The 21379-nt window shown below is 36.7% G+C and overlaps 1 protein-coding gene across 2 annotated transcripts in view; it reads left to right on the top strand.

Moving 5' to 3' along the window:
* The window catches only part of DIAPH2 (diaphanous related formin 2), a 786790-nt gene that overhangs the window by 377091 nt on the left and 388320 nt on the right, over nucleotides 1–21379 (top strand). For both annotated transcript variants that reach the window (XM_060138052.1, XM_060138051.1), the window contains one exon: nucleotides 19513–19614. In XM_060138052.1, coding sequence (XP_059994035.1) covers nucleotides 19513–19614 — 102 coding nt within the window. The remainder of the gene's footprint in view (nucleotides 1–19512; nucleotides 19615–21379) is intronic.

Below are 21379 nucleotides of genomic sequence, written 5' to 3'. Positions count from 1 at the left end.
CAAAGGTATTTTATGCCAGGGAAATTTCATTCCACTTTGTATAGAAGGCTAGGTTTTATATTATATTTTGAGTGTGCATTTTTACTGTGGATTATAAATTACTGGAATTACTTAAGCAAAATTCATACCGAGATTCTGTATTTTCAAACTGATAATGACCATATGCACTGGACGGCAAGCCCAGAAAACTGCCAGCAAATAATCATCCTTGTCTTTAGGAAACAGTTAAGTCATTGTGTCATGCTTCAATCACCATTAAATATATTGGTGGATAGACTCATGGATTCATTTCTGTTCTTTATATTAAACCAGGTTTTTCCTTTATCATCTTTAGAGATGGAATTTGGGATGTCTGGTATGCTTACTTGTAACTTTACAGAACCCCTTTTCTTTCTGTAGCTCACTGGGTTAGAGAGCATGTAGTGCAGTATTTGAGAGTGATTGGTGGAGGCCATTGAATGGGAATTAGCATTTAGGAAGGTTCCTATTAAGAGCTAGTCACTCTGCTTCATGTTTTACATGTTAGTTCACACGCTACGGGAGGCACCTTGCTGTGGTGGAAGGAATATGAACTGGAAAGCTCTACTGATGTGGGTTTGAAATCCAGATTTATTACTTGTTGGATGGACAAAGTTACTTCACTGCTCTGAGCCTAGGTTTTTTTGTAGTAAAAACAGAATATTTACCTTGAAGAGTTATTATGATTTAAGGGATAGAGATATATAACCTAAGGCACTCATTAGATAGGAAATAATAGAATAATCAATATCATTAATAATAGCAGATATTAGAAAGGAAATTAAATGTTTGATTTTAATTCTATCATGAGTTAAATAATTCATGCATGGCATGCAGAGAAATGGGAAGGTATAGGCAATCACTCTTTTTTTTTTTTTTTTTTTTTTGCGCTACGCGGGCCTCTCACCACTGTGGCCTCTCCTGCTGCAGAGCACAGGCTCCGGACGTGCAGGCCCAGCAGCCATGGCCCACGGGCCCAGCCACTCCGCGGCATGCGGGATCCTCCCGGACCGGGGCACGAACCCGTGTCCCCCGCATCGGCAGGCAGACTCTCAACCACTGCGCCACCAGGGAAGCCCCGGCAATCACTTTTTAAATAAAACTTTAAAATGTTAATTTGGCAAGCATGTTGGATATCGTAGTTTTGTTAAGGTCAGTGACTGTTTCATGGAACTCTTTCCCTTCCTAGTGTAACATCTTGCCCCCTACTAGGAACTTAACTATTTCTTTAATTGTATCACACTGAAATTGTTTGAGGTAGCATGATTTTGTAACTAAATTGGCCCAGCAAATTTTATTCTTTCATTTGAATATTTTCTGTTAATATGACTATACATGCAGTCAGTAAGTCGAGAAAGCCACCTGCTTTCTTGTTGGTAGGCCACCTAGCTAGTCCGTCTGGACTTGGTGTAGAGGGCAGCTTTAAAAACTACCATTAGGTCTGCATATTGTCAGATTTCACACCTTCAGGACACCGTTGGTAACTGGGTGATAGCCAGTTTATTTCCTTCAACTAATGTTGTAGATAAACACTTCATATTTTAGTTTAGCCCTGCTATGACAGAATTACAGTGTTCTAATCTTCATCAGCACTTTATGATCCAGAAACTTTGTATTTCAATAAAAATGCCAGAGGCTGCAGGTTCTGGAGAATTTACCATTTGAACATAGCAATTTTGTTCATTTGTTGACTCAGATAGGTGGAGTTGTATTTCTTTGCCGTAGATGTTGACAGGACCTTATGGGCCTTTGCTGTATAAACATTTAGTTCTCTAAACAATAATTTCCAATCTAGTTCTGGTGGTACTGCTAAATACTACTTTTCTCTTACTATGACCCTGGAAAATGCTCTTTCATCATCAGTAAAAAGAGGGTGGGGTACTTGCTTACTGTCAATGTGGACTTTCTTTTCCTGCTTGATTTCATTAATGAGCAATTCCAGGAAGCTTTGGGCCATTGTATCACTTTGTTTCATTCCATTATAGATATTGATGCAACATGGATCACTGAACAGTATAATCTCTTTTGCACAGTTTCTATTGATCTTGTCCAGTAAATCATTGTATGCTGGGTTTGTTCTGAAATCATTTTGGGCATAAAAACTGTTCTTGAGTTTGACAATCAGATACCTTCTTGTAATAGGCAAACTTATGCCAAGCTGGGATTCAGTCATTTTGTTTCTGTCTCCTTCATACTATAGATGGTTATTTTTCCTAACTTCTCAAGTGAGTGGTCTTTACGCCATTTCCCTTCACTTCTTCCCTGCATCCTGTAATATGGCTTCTGTTGTCATTGCTCTCTTGAAATTGCTCTATATGGTCTGAAATGGACTATTTTCTTCTGGTCTTTTTTTCGGGACTTAGTCTATGCTTGACCTTCTTGCTATGTTTGACACTGTTGATTACTTTTTCTTATTGAAACATTTTCCTTTCTCACTGTGGGGGCAATGTGGTCTCCTGTTTCTCACACCGTTTTGCTTGTTCTTTTTGTCCTCTTAATTGGCTGTTCGTCTCTGTGTCCACGACTTCAGGCATCATCCCCAGGGTCTAATCTTCTGTCTTAGATTCTTTCTCACTGACTGTTCAATCTCCGCTTAGGCTTCAGTTATATCTTGAAGACAAGATCATCAAATTCGCATTTCTCTTCCTGCACCCTCATCATTTTCCACTCTCATATTTCACATGTTTTATTCACATAGTATTTCTTGAGTATCATTTTCTAGATACCATGGGAGGTGGAATGGATGTGGGAGACAAATTTGTACCAAACCTGTTGTCTTCCCTCACAAAGTTGTGAGTTTGTATCTTAGGGAAGGCAAAAAGATTCATACATGAGCCTTAGTTAAGTAGGACAACATATGGAAGTACCTTATCAGTGATGTAGGAGGCAAACCATGTAGTGATAATTGGAGGTTTCATAGAGAAAGTGACACTTTATTTGGGTCTTAATGGATAGATATAGGTTTGACAGCACAGATGTGAAGGAAGGTGAGCTCAAATTATTTTGCAGTCCTTTGGGAGTCCTGTCATATTCTTCTGACTGTAGGTAGACTTGTCCTAGGTAGACAATACGCAAAATATTGCTTAAAATTGGAACCTGTAATCTTTTCATCTATATTAGACACCCAGAATAACAGTATGCACAATAACTCATGTCATACCCGTAATATATTTAAAATATATATGTATTAGAGGCAGAACTTCAAGGGTAATTTTAAAGAAGTATAACTGTTTAGCTTTCTATATTTACTTACTCCTATTGTATCTTGTATGCCTTGGCTTTTAAATATACTACACCAGATATCAGATGTAATCTCTGACCTTTTAAGTGTCTTTTCAGATTTATCTCCATGAGCTCTGAGTGGAAAGCTAGATATATTAGCTCTTCTTTCATTCCTCTTCATGGATTGTCATACCCAACTTTGGAGTTTATGTTTTTTTCACCTGATATTTTAGAACCATTTTCCAGGAAGAAATAGGAGTCTTATCATTTCTTACTAGCCAATTTGAAGCTTTTAATTTGATCATATTTATTTTTTTAATTAATTAATTTTATTTATTTTTGGCTGCATTGGGTCTTCGTTGCTGCGAGCGGGCTTTCTCTAGTTGCGGTGAGCGGGGGCTACTCCTCGTTGCGATGCGCAGGCTTCTCATTGTGGTGGCTTCTCTTGTTGCAGAGCCCAGGCTTTAGGCGTGTGGGCTTCAGTAGTTGTGGCACATGGGCTCAGTAGTTGCAGCATGCAGGCTCAGTAATTGTGGCTCGCAGGCTGTAGAGCACAGGCTCAGTAGCTGTGGTGCACGGGCTTAGTTGCTCCGCGGCATGTGGGATCTTCCCGGACCAGGGCTCGAACCCATGTCCCCTACATCAGCAGGCGGATTCTTTACCACTGCACAACCAGGGAAGTCACTGATTATATTTCTTTATGACACCTCTGTTCCAAATTTTATGTATTGACTTCCTGCTCCCTCTCTGTAGTTATGCCCAGTGCTTAAGTTCACATTCAAAGTATTCCAGGCTGAAAGCAGAGGCACACTTTGGTGGCAGCCATGAGTAAGGCCACAGTGAACCCCTGCAGTGATGGGACTGAAGTGGCTGGGGTGAAGTAAAGGCCAGCCTAATGGCGAGCACAGCAGGTTTGAAATAGTTTGCTAGGAAAAAGAATCAGCAGGTTGCTGTCCTCATCCAGTCAAATTTATTTGCTGTCTGTGACTATTAGCAGCTGCTTCTTACCTGGGTTATTACTTTCTCTTTTATGTTTCAGGTAAAACCTTCAATTCAAGGGATTTCTGAGTTTTTTTTTTTTTACACATAATGTAGATTTCATTCTAATCTTTATGAGATGTGTTTGACTTTATATGGTGATAGCTGTATCTGAATTCTACAGATTTCAGAGAATTTGGGAAGCAGTGCAGTGAGGATGCAATGTATTGATACACTGAGTTTTGCTTTGCTCTGAGATTTAAACATTGCTTTTATCTTATATATGCCTCTATAAACAATACAGGAACTTAGGCTCAAAAACTAATAAAAGGTACACAGAAGGCAATTACCAATTATTCTACAATAAACTATTAGGCTTATATTCTTGTTTTATACTGTATCTTTTACAGTTATGTTAAAAATGCTCTACAGCACTGAATATAGTATTATTAAAAGATAGTTCTTACAGGAGACAGAGTTTCTTATAGCTGGACCCTCATCCAACAACTTTTTTTTAAGTTCTTAAAAGCTTACAACCCAAACTGTTTCTGGCATTTAGTAGAATAAAGTACCTCATGGAAGGTCATTGTTAAACAGAAGCCACCTAACTATGATCTATTTAGTGATGTGCACACTCACACATAGACGCCAGTTATGGCTATCAATGCCTCAATATTAAACTAAGTGCATCTATGGAATAGATTTCATAGAAGTTGATTTAATTTATTTTGATGAATAGCTTACATGCTGAACTCAGGTTATCATTATTCTCATTGTTTATAGGTGATATCAACATGCTACTAGCTAGGAACATAACTGAAGTTGACCTTGGCATAAAATAGAGTACTTTCTTTAGGGATTATGTACTTTCACTAGAGTTTGGTTCTTGAGATCTATTGGTCTAAGGCATACAGTCTTTAAAATGGCTACCTGGTGTGCAAAAGCAATGAAACCAAGCTCCAGTGTGCTTGCTTCAGTATCATTTTGTTGAGCTCAACTGTGGATTTTGGTTAGACTGAATTTTCCCTATTTTGAAAACTCTAGTTTTCATGGAATAAAATATCTTAACTCTCCCTATTTTGCATATTCCAAGCTTTACCTGCTCTGGTTGTTCTTGGTGACGTGATAAAAAAGGAGCATGTTTACATCAAACAACGATGAATCTGTTTTCAACTATCTTCCACTTTCCTTTCAACAACAAATCATTGTTTTTTCCTTTCTCTTCTAGCATGGTGATAACTGCATCTATAAAAGGGAAGGGAGGCCCTGGTATCTAATATTAATTTTAGTATTATCTATTAATGTATTATGTATATACACATTTTAAATTAATGTGCAAAATGCATTCTTATTTACTCTTAAAACTTCTATGTACTTCTATGTACTTAGAGTGATAGATTATAGCAAGCAACATATGGCAAGATCCTTGCTCTCAGGGAATATATCTAGTTGATAATTGATTTAAAAATAGGGACTTCCCTGGCAGTCCAGTGGTTAAGACTCCATGCTTCCAGTACAGGGGGTGTGGGTTCGATCCCTGGTTGGGGAACTAAGATCCCACATGCCACGTGGCGTGGCCGAAAAAAATAAAAATAAAAGTAAAGAGTGTGCCATGAGAATCATTCACTTTCTTTTAAAATCTCATCAGTTGTCACTACTGTGTACCCAGCTGTTGAGCAAGTGTTGCCTTCAGTGTTAGATTCTGAGCTGTAGAAGAAATTACAAACAGGACTTCCATAGGTTACTGTTGATGACATTTGCAGTTTTCAATTTGGGGATTTTTGAACTATTACAGAGTGTTGTATTATATGCCAGAGAGCAGTTGTTCTAAACCTTGTTGATATCCAGAATTACCTGGGGGGTTGTTAAGAGATACAGGTCCTGAGGCCCTACGTACAGAGATCTTGACATTTTGATTCTGTAGTTATGGGTGTGTTCCAATCCAGATTATAAGTAGATGAGAGAGTAGGGAAGGACAAGGAGATGGGGTCAAGCATTCGACATTCTTGATAGTATAACAGGATGATAGGTAGGGATAGAAGAGGGTTATGAATCTGTTTGTCTTAAGAACAGGATAATTCTAAGCTTATTCAAATTTTGTTCTGAACATGTCTTTCCAACATTTCCAGAGTAATCTCACATATTGCTTACTACTTTGAAATAGAAAGTCACCAACAAACCAAACTTGACTTAAAAAAAAAGAAAGAAATGAAAAGTTCAGATACCCCCTCTCCTACACATGCTTTGATTGCCTTCAACAAAATACACTGATGTGGTTTCTGAACTAAAGAAAATTACTGCTGAAAGATAAAATTGAAACCAGTTGGAATCCAAAAGGGGAAAACAGAGACGATGTAACTGTGGTTGTTTCCCATTGAGCTCAGCCAGTAACAAACCAAATTGAGATACTCAGTAATATTTTTATGTACATAAAGTAAGAGAACTGTATTATATGAAATTCAAAGTTCTGATTTATGTGTGTTTTTTACAGAACTTGGATTTCATCTTTTCATAAACCAGTATATCCCAAGTGAAACATTACCAAACATTTTAGCTCCTTATGAGTTCTCATTCTACCCAGTTATTGATGGGATGGTAGAAGCTAATTTTATAATTTTATTAAGGCTAATTTGTTTTTATGGTCATTTTACGTGTAGACATATGATGAAATCATATGAGAATATACAGAGAATAAATAAGAGACAGTTATGGTCTGGGATTAAATCGTTGATCCCCGTAGGGTTGACACACTTAAAAAAAGCATCAGGAGTATAAATGTGTTTGATTACATGAACGCTATTTGAAAAACAAAATTATCAATCAACAGTTACAGTAAGGCACTTCTAGGTGCTATTTTGCAGGGAAGAGGTTGAACATTTACTCACATTTTCAAAAGTTGAAGTAAGAATAAGTTGACCTCAGTTACAAAAGGAAGGGGATGAGGGACTAGATACTTACTGAGCACTTATTTATCAAGGGTTGGTAAACTACAGAAGGCAAATCCGGACTGCCACCTAGTTTTGTAAATACATAGGTGTTATTTGAAAGCCGCCATGCTTGTTTGTTACTCATTGTCTATGGCTGCCTTCGGGAGACAATGGGAGAGTTGAATAGAATTGCAAGAGACTGTATGGCCTGCAAAGCCTGAAGTATTGACTATCTAGCCCTATCCGGGACTGCCACTTACACAATTCCTAGAATTTGCCTCAACTGCTTTTCAAAGGTTCTCTTGGTTCATGCCAGAAGTCTGTGGGGGTGGCGGTGATCACACTTCGTCAGCTAATGTTCTTTGGTTTGGGCTTCCTCATCAAGCCTGTGCCTCTTATGAGTATATTGCTCCAGTCCGCACAACCATTTTTTAAAAATCTGGTGACTTCTCTGAGTCCTTGGGTCCCTGATATAATCTCTAAGCCTCTCACTCTAGTTCTTCATAAGTTACACAGAAATCAGTTCCTCCAGCTACCTAGTTGCTTCCCTAGAAGTAACTAATGTAATAAATGTCTTGTAAATCTTCCCGGAAACATTTACGTATATACCGGCAAATACACATCAATATTTTTTCCTCTGTTTTCCCCATAAATGGTAGCATGTGCTGTACAGTCTTGTATACCTTGTTTGTTTCATTTAACGATATTTGTGAAGATCATTCCATAAAGAGCTTCCTTGGTCATGGATATAGCAGCAGAGTAGTCCGTTGAGTGGGACACACGATGGTTTAATCAGGCAATCTTCTATTGATGAGCTTTTGGGACATTTCAAACCTTTTGCTATTAAAAGCAATGCCCAGTGATTTCCCTGGCAGTCCAGTGGTTGAGACTCCGTGCTTCCACTGCAGGGGGCATAGTTTTGATCCCCAGTCCAGGAACTAGGATCCCACATGCTGCATGGTGCGGCCAAACCCCCCCCAAAAAAAACCAAACAATGCCCAGTGTACCATAGTTTATTGAATCTGCCTCCAATTGATGAACATTTGTAAGCTTTTGCTAGTAACAATACTGGAATACATAACCTTAGACATAAATCATTGTGCACAAATGTGAATATATATGGATTATTCCAAAAAATATATATATGGATAAATTCCAAATAATTGGAGGGCCTGTTCTTTTCCAGGCACAGATTTAGGTGCTAGCATGTAACAGTGCACAAAACAGTCACAAATACCTTTTTTAAATGGAGCTGACATCAAAGTGGAAGGAGCAGACAATAAATAAAGAAGACATGTATTATGTCAGATGGTGATAACTGCTATAGAGAAAAATGAAGCAGGCAAAGTGGGAAAGGAGTGCCAAGAGGGAGGAGTTATGATTTTGAAGCACATCATCAGGAAAGATCTCTATGAGAAAGTGACATTGACCAAAGATCTGAAAGAAGTGGGGGAAGATCTGGGGATGATATAACCTCGAGTGCAAAGGCTCTGCTGTGGGAGTTGGTCTGGTATATTTGAACAACAGCAAGGAAGCTAGTGTGGCTGGAGAAGGAATGAGAGGAAAGTAGTAGAAGCTGAGGTCACAGTAGCTAAGGAGAGGACATGGAATATAAAGTAAGGCCTTCTAACTTATGGTTACCAAAGGGGAAATTTGGGGCGGGGGATAAAGTAAGAATTTGGGATTAACATATAGACACTACTATATATAAAATAGATAATCAACAACACCTACTGTATAGCACAGGGAACTCTACTCAATATTCTGTAATAAATTATGTGGGAAAAGAATCTGAAAAAGAATGGATCTATGTATATGTTTAACCGAATCACTTTACTGTACACCTGACACACAACATTGTAAATCAACTATATTCCAATATAAAATAAAAAAATTAAATTTAATAAAAAACAAAGCAAGACATTCTAGGCTACTGTAAAGACTTTGGTTTTTACTCTGAATGAGACAGAAAACCATAGGGGGTTTCTGAACAGTGGATTAAAATGAATTGACAGGATATAGTGAAGAAGGGCAAAGATAGGATGGAGACGGCTAATCAGTTTACTGCAATAACCTAGGCTAGAAGTTACGGTGGCTTAAAACCCTTGGGTAGGAAGTGGAGGTGATCAGAAGTGATCAAATGCTGGATTTGCTGAAGAGTGGGATGTGGCCTGTGAAAGAAAAGAGTCAGTGATGATTCCACCTTTTTTTTGCTTGAACAATTGGAATTAAGTTGCCATTTGTCGAGAAAAAGACTAAAGCAGATTTGGGAGTCAGACAAGGAGTTTGGTTTGGGATGTGCTAAATTAGAGACAATTATTGGGCAACCAAGTGGAAATATCCAGGAGATTAGAAGTTTCTTTTTAGGATACATAGTCTCCCAGTTTCTGTCGTTTGAATAAGTCCCTGGTGGGATCTAGAACGCTGACGTTCTTCTAGACATGCTCAGGTATACTTGAAACCCAGACTGAAAAATCCTACATTGTCAAGTTGAGGCTCTGGCTCCAACTCTCTCAGGGTGTTATTTTGCTCATTCTTGCTCAACAAGGTTAATTGCCTTCTGCATTAAACTGAATTGTGTGCAGGACTTGTACCAGTCTGAGATGGACCACATTAAGAAAGAAAAACCTGGATATGATGAATGCCCAAACTGTATTCTCAGCAAGAAATGCCCTATTAGCCCAGTGGCACTGGGTTTTAGCATCATAATTCCTACTGTGATGTTTTCTCAATACTCCTCTTTGTTTGACACACTTAGCTCTTGGGGTTTCTTGCTGGACTTACTGATTTGTGACAAGAAATTAGGAAATTTGACAGAACAGGAGATCCTCTGAGTGTATGGGATGGCCAGAAAACATCAGTCCCTATGTAGCAAAGCCAGAGCCAAGCTGTGGGTAAAGGGATTAACTAGAACTTGAGTCAGGTACTCACAGAGATTAAAGGTTAACAGGAAGAACCCCCACCACCTCATTTGTCAAGTACCAGGTTGAGGTAAAAACCATACTTGAGTTTTGGCATTTAAATGATCATTTCAAATGAGGGAAACTCTCCCTAAAACCTCTAAGCTAACTTTATTTGTCCTTCCTAAAATATCCATTACCTGCTTAGCTATTGAGGCCCAATTGAAGATATACAACATTAGCTATGCACGTTGTTAAACATAGTGTTCTGGTGACATTTAGCAGTGTTCAGGAATTGGTTTAATGAACAGGTGTACAAGTATATTAGTTATGCAGATGTTAATTTGAAGTAACATGTGCTGCCTGATTTGGGGGGTTCTTGTCTAAAATACAACCAGTAAGATTTGCTCCTTAATTTGGAAATCATTACAATGTGTGTGTGATTCCCACCATTAGAACCATCAGTCTTGTGCAGTGTGCTCTAAACTTCGAGAACACTCCTGGTAATGCCGTTCCTATGGCTTCAGGTACTGTGCAGGTGTCAGGATGAAATCTACCTTTCTGTGGGATGCTGTAGTTAGTGCACAGCTGTAGGCAATGTGGAGAGGGGACGCTTCACAGCTGCAATATGCGGCTCTTGTAAGAGGAGACAGAGAAGCAATTTCCCAGTGCATATTACAGCAGCCTTTCCTCCCAAGGTTTGGTAAACAAATGTGTTACTCCTCACAAAAGGTATTCACAGACAATTGAAAACAAAATTGTACTTGCTTTCCAAACTGACTAATCTTGACCAGTATTTTTTTTTTTTTTTATCGTTCTCTTCTCTATTGTTTCTGATTCCTGCTTACACTTGGTACTTGGGATTCCTGAGGCTAACAGTCTGTAAACTGTAAAAAAGGATGGACATATTTAAGTATCAATCTAGCCATATTTTTATTTTTATGTTGAAAAGAAAGGTACTTTGCACAGGCCAATATAGCAAACATCCATGCAGCAGCCTCCCAGAATGAACAAATGCTAATAACATTTAGTCTTATTTACTACAGATCTTTGCTTTGTAAGAAATAAAACATTAAAGTTGAGGTTTTAAGGGTTCTACTTATTCTAGTATCACTTTCCTCCTCCAAGACAAACACCGTCATTAATCTGCTGAGTATCTATTCTATGTTTTATAATTTTTCTGTATATATATATGTGTGTGTGTGTGTGTGCATGCGTGCATGTGTATGTATATATATACTCATCTACAAATAATACAGAAGATTATTTGTGTTTTATTTTTAATTTAGATGAATGCTAATATACTGCATTCACCATTTTCCACCACTTTTATTTTTCCATTCAGCATTGTATTTGGGATCTCTTCTTGTTGAAATATTTAGTTGTAGCACTGTCACTGTAAATGCTGGGTTGTATTCCATTATATTAATATACCACAATTTATTTACCCATTTCACAACCCCTGGCATGTGGGTTGTTTCCAATTTTTGTACTGTTATAAACACATGTCTACAGTGAACATCCTTGTCTCCTTGATCGTTTGACCTGTAAGTGGAAGGATTGGGGTATACTCAGGGTAAGCAGACCTTAAATATATTTGGCATTAATAAATGCTTATTTTAAGGTTGTCCTGATTTTTATTGCTACTGTTGGCACAATCAAATCCTTATTTCTCCACCTTGTCATCCATACTTGGTATTGTGAGACTTTTTTTGTGATTTCCAATTTGATGAGTGTGAAATGGTGTTTCCTTGGTTGTTTTCATTTGCATTTCCCTGATTTACTGATGAGGTTGAGCATCCTTTTATTACTTGCTATACGACCTTGGGCAAATGACTCAATTTTTCTCTTCCTTAGTTTCCTCCTTTGTAAAATGACATTGGTAATACCTATCATATAAGGTGATATAAAAATTAAATTAGTTAGTTCCAGGCACAGAGCAGATATTTAATAAAAGTTGATTTTGGTGAGGGTTGTGATGTTTGTGGTTGTAGTTACTACTACTTCTAGTACTACTACCACTATTATTATTGTTTTAATTATTACCATTAGTACACTTACCTCTTTAGTGTGTATGCAGATACATATACATGTATATATACGTGTGTGTATATATATATGTATATTTACGTATATAAGCCTTTGTGCATTTTTCAGTTGTGTTTGTTTAATATTTCCAGAAATGCAAAGATAAAGATGATTTGAAGAGAGTGGAAGATAACAATTAAATGAAAAAATCGTTGCAGCTATCATACAGAAAGCATAGTAGATTTTCCCTGCCTGCCATTGTCATAGTTGCACTCATTTGAACAATTGTTAATTGAAGCTAAAATAACAGCTGTTTCAACTAATACATGAAAAGTTATTTCCATATAGTTAGAATCACTTCTGGAATTGTATGCAGGTGAACAAAATATGTACATATGTCACGAAGTCACAATTATTTTATTTGTATGATATATCTGAAATGACAGTTGGGCATTGTTGAATATGCATGCATATATGTATGTATGAAGCTATATAAATTTTCAGTGTGGCTTGGAACACTACTATTATTAGCTTTATTTACCCTGGCTTTGTATATAGTGCACTTAATAGGAGGTGTCATATTTTACTTTTCCATATATTCCTTCTTTTAAAAAATATTTCTTTTCTTTTCTTTTCTTTATTTTTTTGGCTGCGTTGGGTCTTAGTTGCAGCACACGGGATCTTCGTTGAGGCATGCAGGATCTTTTTTTTTTGTTCCGGCATGCGGGCTTCTCTCTAGTTGTAGCGTGTGGGTTTTCTCTCTCTAGTTGTGGCGCACAGGCTCCAGGGCACATGGGATCTGTAGTTTGAGGCACGCAGCCTCTGTGGTTGAGGCGCTCGAGCTCAGTAGTTGCGGCACATGGGCTTAGTTGCCCCGTGGCATGTGGGATCTTAGTTCCCCAACCAGGGATTGAACCTGTGTCCCCTTCATTGGAAGGCGGATTCTTTACCACTGGACCACCAGGGAAGTTCTCATATATTCCTTATTCTATGATGTCACACATCAGTTGATGCTGATTTGAAGATAACAATATTATCTAATATGGAACTATGGCTTCCAATAACAAAAGGGAGATTTGCTGAGTGCTATGCAGGTATTCGTTCAAGCTATATTATTATGGATAAGGAAACTATAATTGTTATATACCTTTTGGAGATACTTCCACAATTAGTAATTTTCCTATGACCACTTACTAAAGATATGTGAGTAGACATTTAAGTCTTGTGTACCATTATATGCTCACGCTAGGCTAACGCATAGTAGGTGTTCAACAAGTATTTGCTGGATGAATGAGTGAATGAATGAATAGTATTGATGCCGACTTTAGGAATCAATCTTTCTCACAGGAATTTTGAGATAAATTAGTTATAAAAAGTTTATTATGATTTATGGCAGTTATCACCATGTAAATCATTCAGTGTTACCCATTTATATTATCTTAATATTTGCTACAAATTACGAACATCTTGACACATGTTCTATGTATCCACTGGGATAGTGGAAATTAATAGGGGATTCCTGAACATTGCCTAAATTAGATTGGGGAAAGAATGTAACCATGTTTACTTTACTTATGCTGATGATCATCCCTCAGCTGTAAAGGAATAAATTTATAGTACAACTGCATGTAAAAATCCATGTATTACAGGAAATATAAGAATACTCAGTGGGCATTTTATGTCAGATAATTAGTATCTTGATGTTAACATATCTTTAATAATAATACAAATGTCTTTATTATTACATCATTATCTTCCTACAGACAGTATTTTATAATGTTTCATCATTATTCAGTCGATTAGCATTGCCAATTTAAGCACGCAAATTAATTTAATCCATCGGTTTTAAGCCCAGTGGCTGTATGGGTTTTCATTTGTACAGGGAGAGATCACATACGACTGGAGGCCTCATTGTGAAACTGAGGATCATAGGGCCATTGACGCTAAAATCAATTTTTGAAGTTTTTGTATTGAGAATTAAAAAACATCTCTAGTCTCATTCAAGTAATTTGAAATAATTATAGAATCACTATAATTTACTTTGTTTTAAAATAAATTTGTTTTTTTTTTTGTTGTTATAAACACATTTAACATGAGAGCTACCCCCTTAACAAATTTTTAAGTACACAATACAGTATTGTTAACTGTAAGGCTCAGTGTTATACCACAGATCTGTAGAACTTATTTAACTTGTATAACACACTGAAGAGTAATGCCCCATATCCCTCTCCCTCCAGCTCCTGGCAGCCACCATTCTACACTGTTTCTATTAGTGTGACATTTTAGATGCCTCATATAAGTGTAATCATTGCAGTATTTGCCCTTTTGTGATTTGCTTATTTCACTTAGCATAATGTTCTCCAGGCTCATCTATGGTGTTGCATATGGCAGGATTTCCTTCTTTATTGATTTATTTATTTTTCTGTGTACCCTAGGATGGTGATTTTCTTTCTTTTTTTTAAATTAATTTTTATTGGAGTATAGTTGCTTTACAATGTTGTGTTAGTTTCTACTGTACAGCCAAGTGAATCAGCTATACGTATACATATATCCCCTCTTTTTTGGATTTCCTTCCCATTTAGGTCACCACAGAGCATTGAGTAGAGTTCCCTGAGCTATATAGTAGGTTCTCATTAGTTATCTATTTTATACATAGTATCAATAGTGTATATATGTCAGGGACTTCCCTGGTGGTCCAGTGGTTAAGAATCCACCTCCCAATGCAGGGGTTATGGGTTTGATCCCTGGTAGGGGAACTAGGATCCCACATGCCACGGGGCAACTAAGCCCACATAATGCAACTACTGAGCCTGTGCGCCACAACTAGAGAGCCCTTGTGCCACAGCTACAGAGCCCACATGCTCTGGAGCCTGTGCCCCACAACTGGAGAGCTCACACGCCACAACTACTGACCCTGCATGCTCTGAAGCCCGAGCACTGCAATGAAAAGCCCACGTAGTACAATGAAAGATCCCATGTTGCACAACTAAGATCCAATGCAGCCAAAAAAAAAAAAAATAGTGTATATATGTCAATCCCAATCTCCCAATTCATCCCACTCTCCTTCCCCCTTGGTATCCATACATTTGTTCTCTAGGTTTGTTCTCTACATCTGTGTCTCTATTTTTTCTTTTCAAATAAGATCATCTATACCATTTTTCTAGATTGCACATATATGCATTAATATACAGTATTTGTTTTTCTCTTTCTGACTTACTTCACTCTGTATGACAGTCTCCAGGTCCATCCACATCTCTACAAATGACTCAATTTTGTTCATTTTTATAGCTGAGTTATATTCCATTGTATATATGTACCACATCTTCTTTATCTATTTCTCTGTTGATGGACATTTAAGTTGCTTCCATGTCTTGGCTATTGTAAATAGTGCTGCAGTGAACATTGGGGTGCATGCATCTTTTTGAATTATGGTTTTCTCTAGGTGTATGCCCAGTCGTGGGGTTGCTGGGTCATATGGTAGTTCTATTTTCAGGTTTTCAAGGAATCTACATACTGCTCTCCACAGTGGCTGTATCAATTTACATTCCCACCAACAGTGCAAGATGGTTCTCTTTTCTCCACACCTTCTCCAGCATTTATTGTTTGTAGATTTTTTTTTGATGACAGCCATTCTGACGAGTGTGAAGTGATACCTCGTAGTTTTGATTTGTATTTCTCTAATAATTAGTGATGTTGAGCATCTTTTCATGTGTTTGTTGGCCATCTGTATGTCTTCTTTGGAGAAATGTCTATTTAGGTCTTCCACAAATTTTTTGATTGGGCTGTTTGTTTTTTTGATATTGAGCTGCATGAGCTGCTTGTATATTTTGGAGATTAATCCTTTGTCTGTTACTTCGTTTGCAAATATTTTCTCCCATTCTGAGGGTTGTCTTTTTGTCTTGTTTATGGTTTCCTTTGCTGGGCAAAAGCTTTTAAGCTTCATTAGGTCCCATTTGTTTATTTTTGTTTTTATTTTTATTACTCTAGAAGGTGGGTCAAAAAAGATCTTGCTGCAATTTATGTCAAAGAGTGTTCTGCCTATGTTTTTCTCTAAGAGTTTGATGGTGTCTGGCCTTACATTTAGCCCTTTAATCCATTTTGAGTTTATTTTTGTGTATGGTGTTAGGGAGTGTTCTAATTTCATTCTTTTACATGTAGTTATACAGTATTCCCAACACCACTTATTGAAGAGGCTGTCTTTTCTCCATTGTATATTCTTGCCTCCTTTGTCATAGATTAGGTGACCATAGGTGCATGGGTTTATCTCTGGGCTTTCTATCCTGTTCCATTCGTCTATATTTCTGTTTTTGTGGCAGTACCATACAGTCTTGATTACTGTAGCTTTGTAGTATAATCTGAAGTCTGGGAGCCTGATTCCTCCAGCTCTGTTTTTCTTTCTCAAGATTGCTTTGGCTATTCGGAGGATTTCCTTCTTTTTGAAAGCTAAATAATATTCCATTATATGTATATACCACACTTTCTTTATTCATTCATCCTTTGATGGACATTTAGATTGTTTCCATATCTTGGCTATTGTGAATAATGCTGCAGTAAACATAGGCATACAGATAACTCTTCAAGATTTGAATTTCAATTCTTTTAGATATATACCCAGAAGTGGGATTGCTGGATTGTATAGTAGTTCTATTTTAATTATTTGAGGAATCTCCATACTGTTTTTCCTAGTGGCCCTAGTGGCTATACCATTTTACATTCCTACCAATAGTGTACAGGGGTTCCAATTTCTCAGTATTCTCACCAGCACTTATCTTTTTTTTTTTTTAAATAATAGCCATCTTAACAGGTGTGAGGTGATATCTCATTGTGGTTTTGATTTGCATTTCCTTTGTGATTAGCAGTGTTGAACATCTTTTCATAAGCCTGTTGGCCATTCCGTGTGTCTTCCTTAGAGAGATATCTATTTGAGTTTTAATTGAATTATGGGATTATCCATTTTTTAAAATTAAGTTATGGAATATTTAAGTTTTGTAAGTATTAGAAACATATATGAAATAAAAGCATCTTAGGAAAAGTGGCATTTTCTAGTCATTATGAAAGCAGGAACTTTTTAATATAGGAAAGCTTCAATACTATATAGTTAAGTTTCATACATCATTGCCTCTCTTCAAATTCTATATTTATCTAAGCCTGTGGTTGTGATTGCTAAGGAATGCTTTTAAAGACAAGAAAGCCAAAGGTGATAATAGCCACTGGTCAGTATCTACTGATCCTGGTGAAAACATTATTGTTTCTGAAAGCCTGTTTAGTTAAGGAGTTATTTTAAACTAGCTTTACTCTAATGATTCTCAGAACAGCAGTGCCCACTCATGGAATTCTTACCATTCCTTGAGCCTGAGATAAAACCAAATTGTATAATACAAGGAAAATATACTAGGATTGAAAAAACAAAACTGTGAACTCAAGATATTTAAGAGATCTAATCTTAATTTTAAACAGTCTGTTCATGTGAAAAGGGGAGAGGTTGAAATATACTTTTAAAAAAAGCAAAACTATGAAGTCATACAAAATGAGCATTATATATGCCTGGGTTAGTCAGGAGTCTGTTAGTTTGCAGGATAATCTTAATATGTCTTTCATACTATAGCATTTTCATTGTATATGTACTTTGTTAATTAGTCTCCCATAGTGGGATTTAAGGCATATTGAAAGATTAGGACAGTTTTCTTGACTAATCTGTTTGACTAGGACACATTTCTGAATGATACTAGAAGTAATTTCAATAAAATTCAGATAATTTTTTTATTGACAAAAGGACTGACTCTTTGACTGTTACTTCTTTATATAGAGTTGTGTTAAATTAAAATGCTGATTATTTTATTGGAGAGACACTGTAGTCTTAGATCCTTTGGGGGAACACTTGTGGTGGTTTTAAAAGAATATCTTAAAAGTCATTTTTCTTCCAGTTGACCAATAACTCTCTTATCTTGTGTAAACGTGACAAACTACTTGGCACTCCCATAAGATCATGATTGTTAAGTGTAATTACCTAGCCTGATTGGACTCTCCATCACTTTAGATTGGTCATACTTGTAGAGCTTAGCACTAACTGTTAGGAATTTAGTTATTCAGGTAATTATTTTTTTCTGTGATTTTTGTAGTAAGTTCATTTAATTTTCATATATTTTGCACCAGTAAAACAAAGGGGGGGTGTCTTAATGGACCCACAATATTTTGATGCCTTCTAGAAAGTTTTCCAGATGCTCACATCTGTAAACACATAGCTTAGCAAAAAATCTACTGTGGTCGTGGGTTACTTTTCCTCTCAAGAAGATCAGTAACTCATTTGTGATCTCCTTAACAAAGATCAGATAAATACTGATTGCCTCAAAATGACATTATATTTTTTAAAAGTAATAAAGAAACAGCATGATGATGGCCATGTGATTTAGTGATGAAATTTAGCAGCAAGAGTTTGGGCCCAAGAGCATATCATTCTACTTGACTGAAAAATGTTGGCTTTACTTTTCTCATATTTTTTCCCATTACCTACAACCCTGTTTTTATATTAGAAGAGGTAAACTGCCAACACAGGAATATAGTGGTAGCTGTAGAATTTCTGTGTAGGAGGGGTTTAGGGATTTGACATAAATCTTCATTTTCTTAGCAGACAGGATGTTGTTTTTCACTTTGGTTTGGGGGATGGCTTGTTTGGAGGGAGGGCTGGTGGAAGTGATGGGGGTCTAAAGCCCCTCCTTGGCACTGTCACTCCTCACGGTTTCAGGGCATTTTAACTGTTTGGAACTCAAGGGTTACCTTCTGAATATAGCATAAATAAATCTTTCATTCAAAGAAAGCAAAGAGCACTAAAAAATGGTGAGGGAGACAAAGGGAACTTACTGAAAAGACCATGTCTTTGAGGTTTATTAATTATGGGTATGCAAATAGGTGCTAACTGTTGTGTAACTTGCAAATGTTTCATGTCTATTCTTCAAAGCAGTCCCAGCAGGAGTTTTTATATGACAACCTGTTTAGCAGTTAAAGTTACCTTAGATATCTTTAAAGCAATTTCACTGAATTAAAGACCTGCCTAAATTTTAGCATATTTTAGGATAAATGCACATCTGCCTTTTTCCTCAATTAGTCCAAATTAGGGAGATTTTTCTATATATTTAATTCCATTACTGCTGTAGGAACCTGGTTAAGGAGTAATTAATGCTGCACATTAGGTAAGAAGCAGCAATTGATTTTTGGTTCTATTTGGCTTATCTTTTCTGCTTAAGTGCTGATATTTAATTTGTAGGGAAACCTCTAAACAGGTCTATATTTTTATGTTTATCCTCTTCCTTGAACTAATGAAATAAACCCATTTATTGATTTGGGCATGAGCTTTATTAATGTAGTTACTATGCCTTACTAATGTGATTCTGTGTATTTGGATTAGCACTGTTATTATTTATGAATCAACATTTTTCTTTCAGTTCAAAAGAATGCAGAAGCTTTTGAAGAAAAGAAGACCCTGCCTACAAAGAAGAAAGTGAAAGAGTTGAGAATTTTGGATCCCAAAACAGCCCAGAATCTTTGTATGTGATTATTTTCTCAGTAGGGAGTGGTGGTGATGGTGCTGGTGAGGGGTTGTTGGATGTATTTAAAACAAAGTTATAACTTCTTTGAACAGGTATATTTAGCACCTACTAGGAACAAAATTCTGTGTAAACATGATTTAGGCTGCCTTTTTGTCATTCAGCCATAATAGAGACTACCATAATTTAGCCTTGGCTAGGCCAGGTGAAATTTATGAATAATAAAGCTTTGGAAAGTACTGATCATTCAGCATTGTTAGAGGCCACAGTGAGAGGAATGGCAGAGTTGAAAAGAGTGTTATATATTTTTTTCCTTCTGCCTAGGCCTGGGAGTGATAGTTTTAGGGCATTCACTAGTCACATTGGGCAAATCCTTTTACTACTATTTGCTTTATATTTGAAGGAATTGTGATGTGAGCTAGTTGTTAACCACTGTACTTTAAAACTTGTTAGTGAACCTTAAAGCCTTTAACAAAGCAGTCAACCATTAAATACGCTTTTCCTAAAGTAGCTGGACAGTTAAACCCATCTTCATTTACACAGGTCCTAAGTTTTTCTCGACATAGTTTCCACTCTGTATTAAATTCAGCATTTGTGTGTGTGTGTGTGTGTGTGTGTGTGTGTGTGTGTGTGTGTGACCACAGTATGCTGTGTTTATATTCTGAGGATTCTAAAACACTATGTATGAGAAATTTCAGCACATCAAGCATTTCTAAATATGCAGAGAAATACCTTGGGAGTTTATTTTGTGAAGGAGTGTGCTATAGAGAATCAGATTAAAGTAAACAACTCGTCATTCTCATTCTTGTGTCAGTAGGAATGTTGCTGTCAGAAAAGCAGTCTCCTAATAGCTGTTTTGCCTGTGTACATTGCTTACCCGACAGTCCTTTTTTTTTATAAAGTGGATGTTCAGTACTTTAAAAAAAAAGAAACATAGTATGATCTTAATTGCTAGTTGATATCTGTCAACATTATTTATTTGGACTATGGAGGTCTCATTTGGTGTTTATGTCTAGGTAATCATTTGCCTGGACAGGGGAAGATGCTTTTTAGGTACCAGGGAAGGCATATAGACCTCTCCATGAAAAAAAAAAAAAAATTCTTAGGAATATATTTATGTTCTGGTGGTAAGAACACATGTATGTTCTTTAAAAAGTATGTTCAGTGGAGGTTAAAGTGGAATGTATTGTTGAATAATGCTTTCTGAGTCACTGTAAGCTTTTCTAGGTATAATTTGTTGAATTATTCCCATATGGCATAATATATATCCATTTAAGAAAAAGTTGACAAGGGAAATCATTGGTTCAACATAAAAGCAACTAATAGCACACCTCATGAATGTCATCAGGGATGCAGAGAACATTGAGGATTCAGACAGTTTAATTTTTTCTTATGTGGGAGAACTGCAAAGTAGATTGATATGGTTTTCTTAGTATCGGGTTACTTTACTGTCATTCTTGAGAAGTGCTGTATTGGATGCATCTGACAATCTCCATGGTAAATTCTACGTTGAATTAAAAGGCCTACTTGAGATAAAATTTCTAACTTTTCATGGGTTATTTTGTATTAGCTTCATCTAAAATGCATAAGCATGTAGTCATCAGTGCTGTTAGTAGTTTTATCTTATATATAAATACGCATGAGCTGTAAACATTAGACCCTGAGCTAATAGGCCATTTTGCCTAGATGAGTAGTATAGTCCATCAAATGGAAGCTACTTTTGTTTGCTCATAATTCTGTAGAGTAATATTAGTGACAAGAATTT

This window comes from Lagenorhynchus albirostris, chromosome X (genome assembly GCF_949774975.1).
Source record: "Lagenorhynchus albirostris chromosome X, mLagAlb1.1, whole genome shotgun sequence".
Classification (NCBI taxonomy): Eukaryota; Metazoa; Chordata; class Mammalia; order Artiodactyla; family Delphinidae; genus Lagenorhynchus; species Lagenorhynchus albirostris.
Note: the sequence above shows the minus strand (reverse complement) of the source record. Positions and strands in the feature narration are given on the sequence as shown.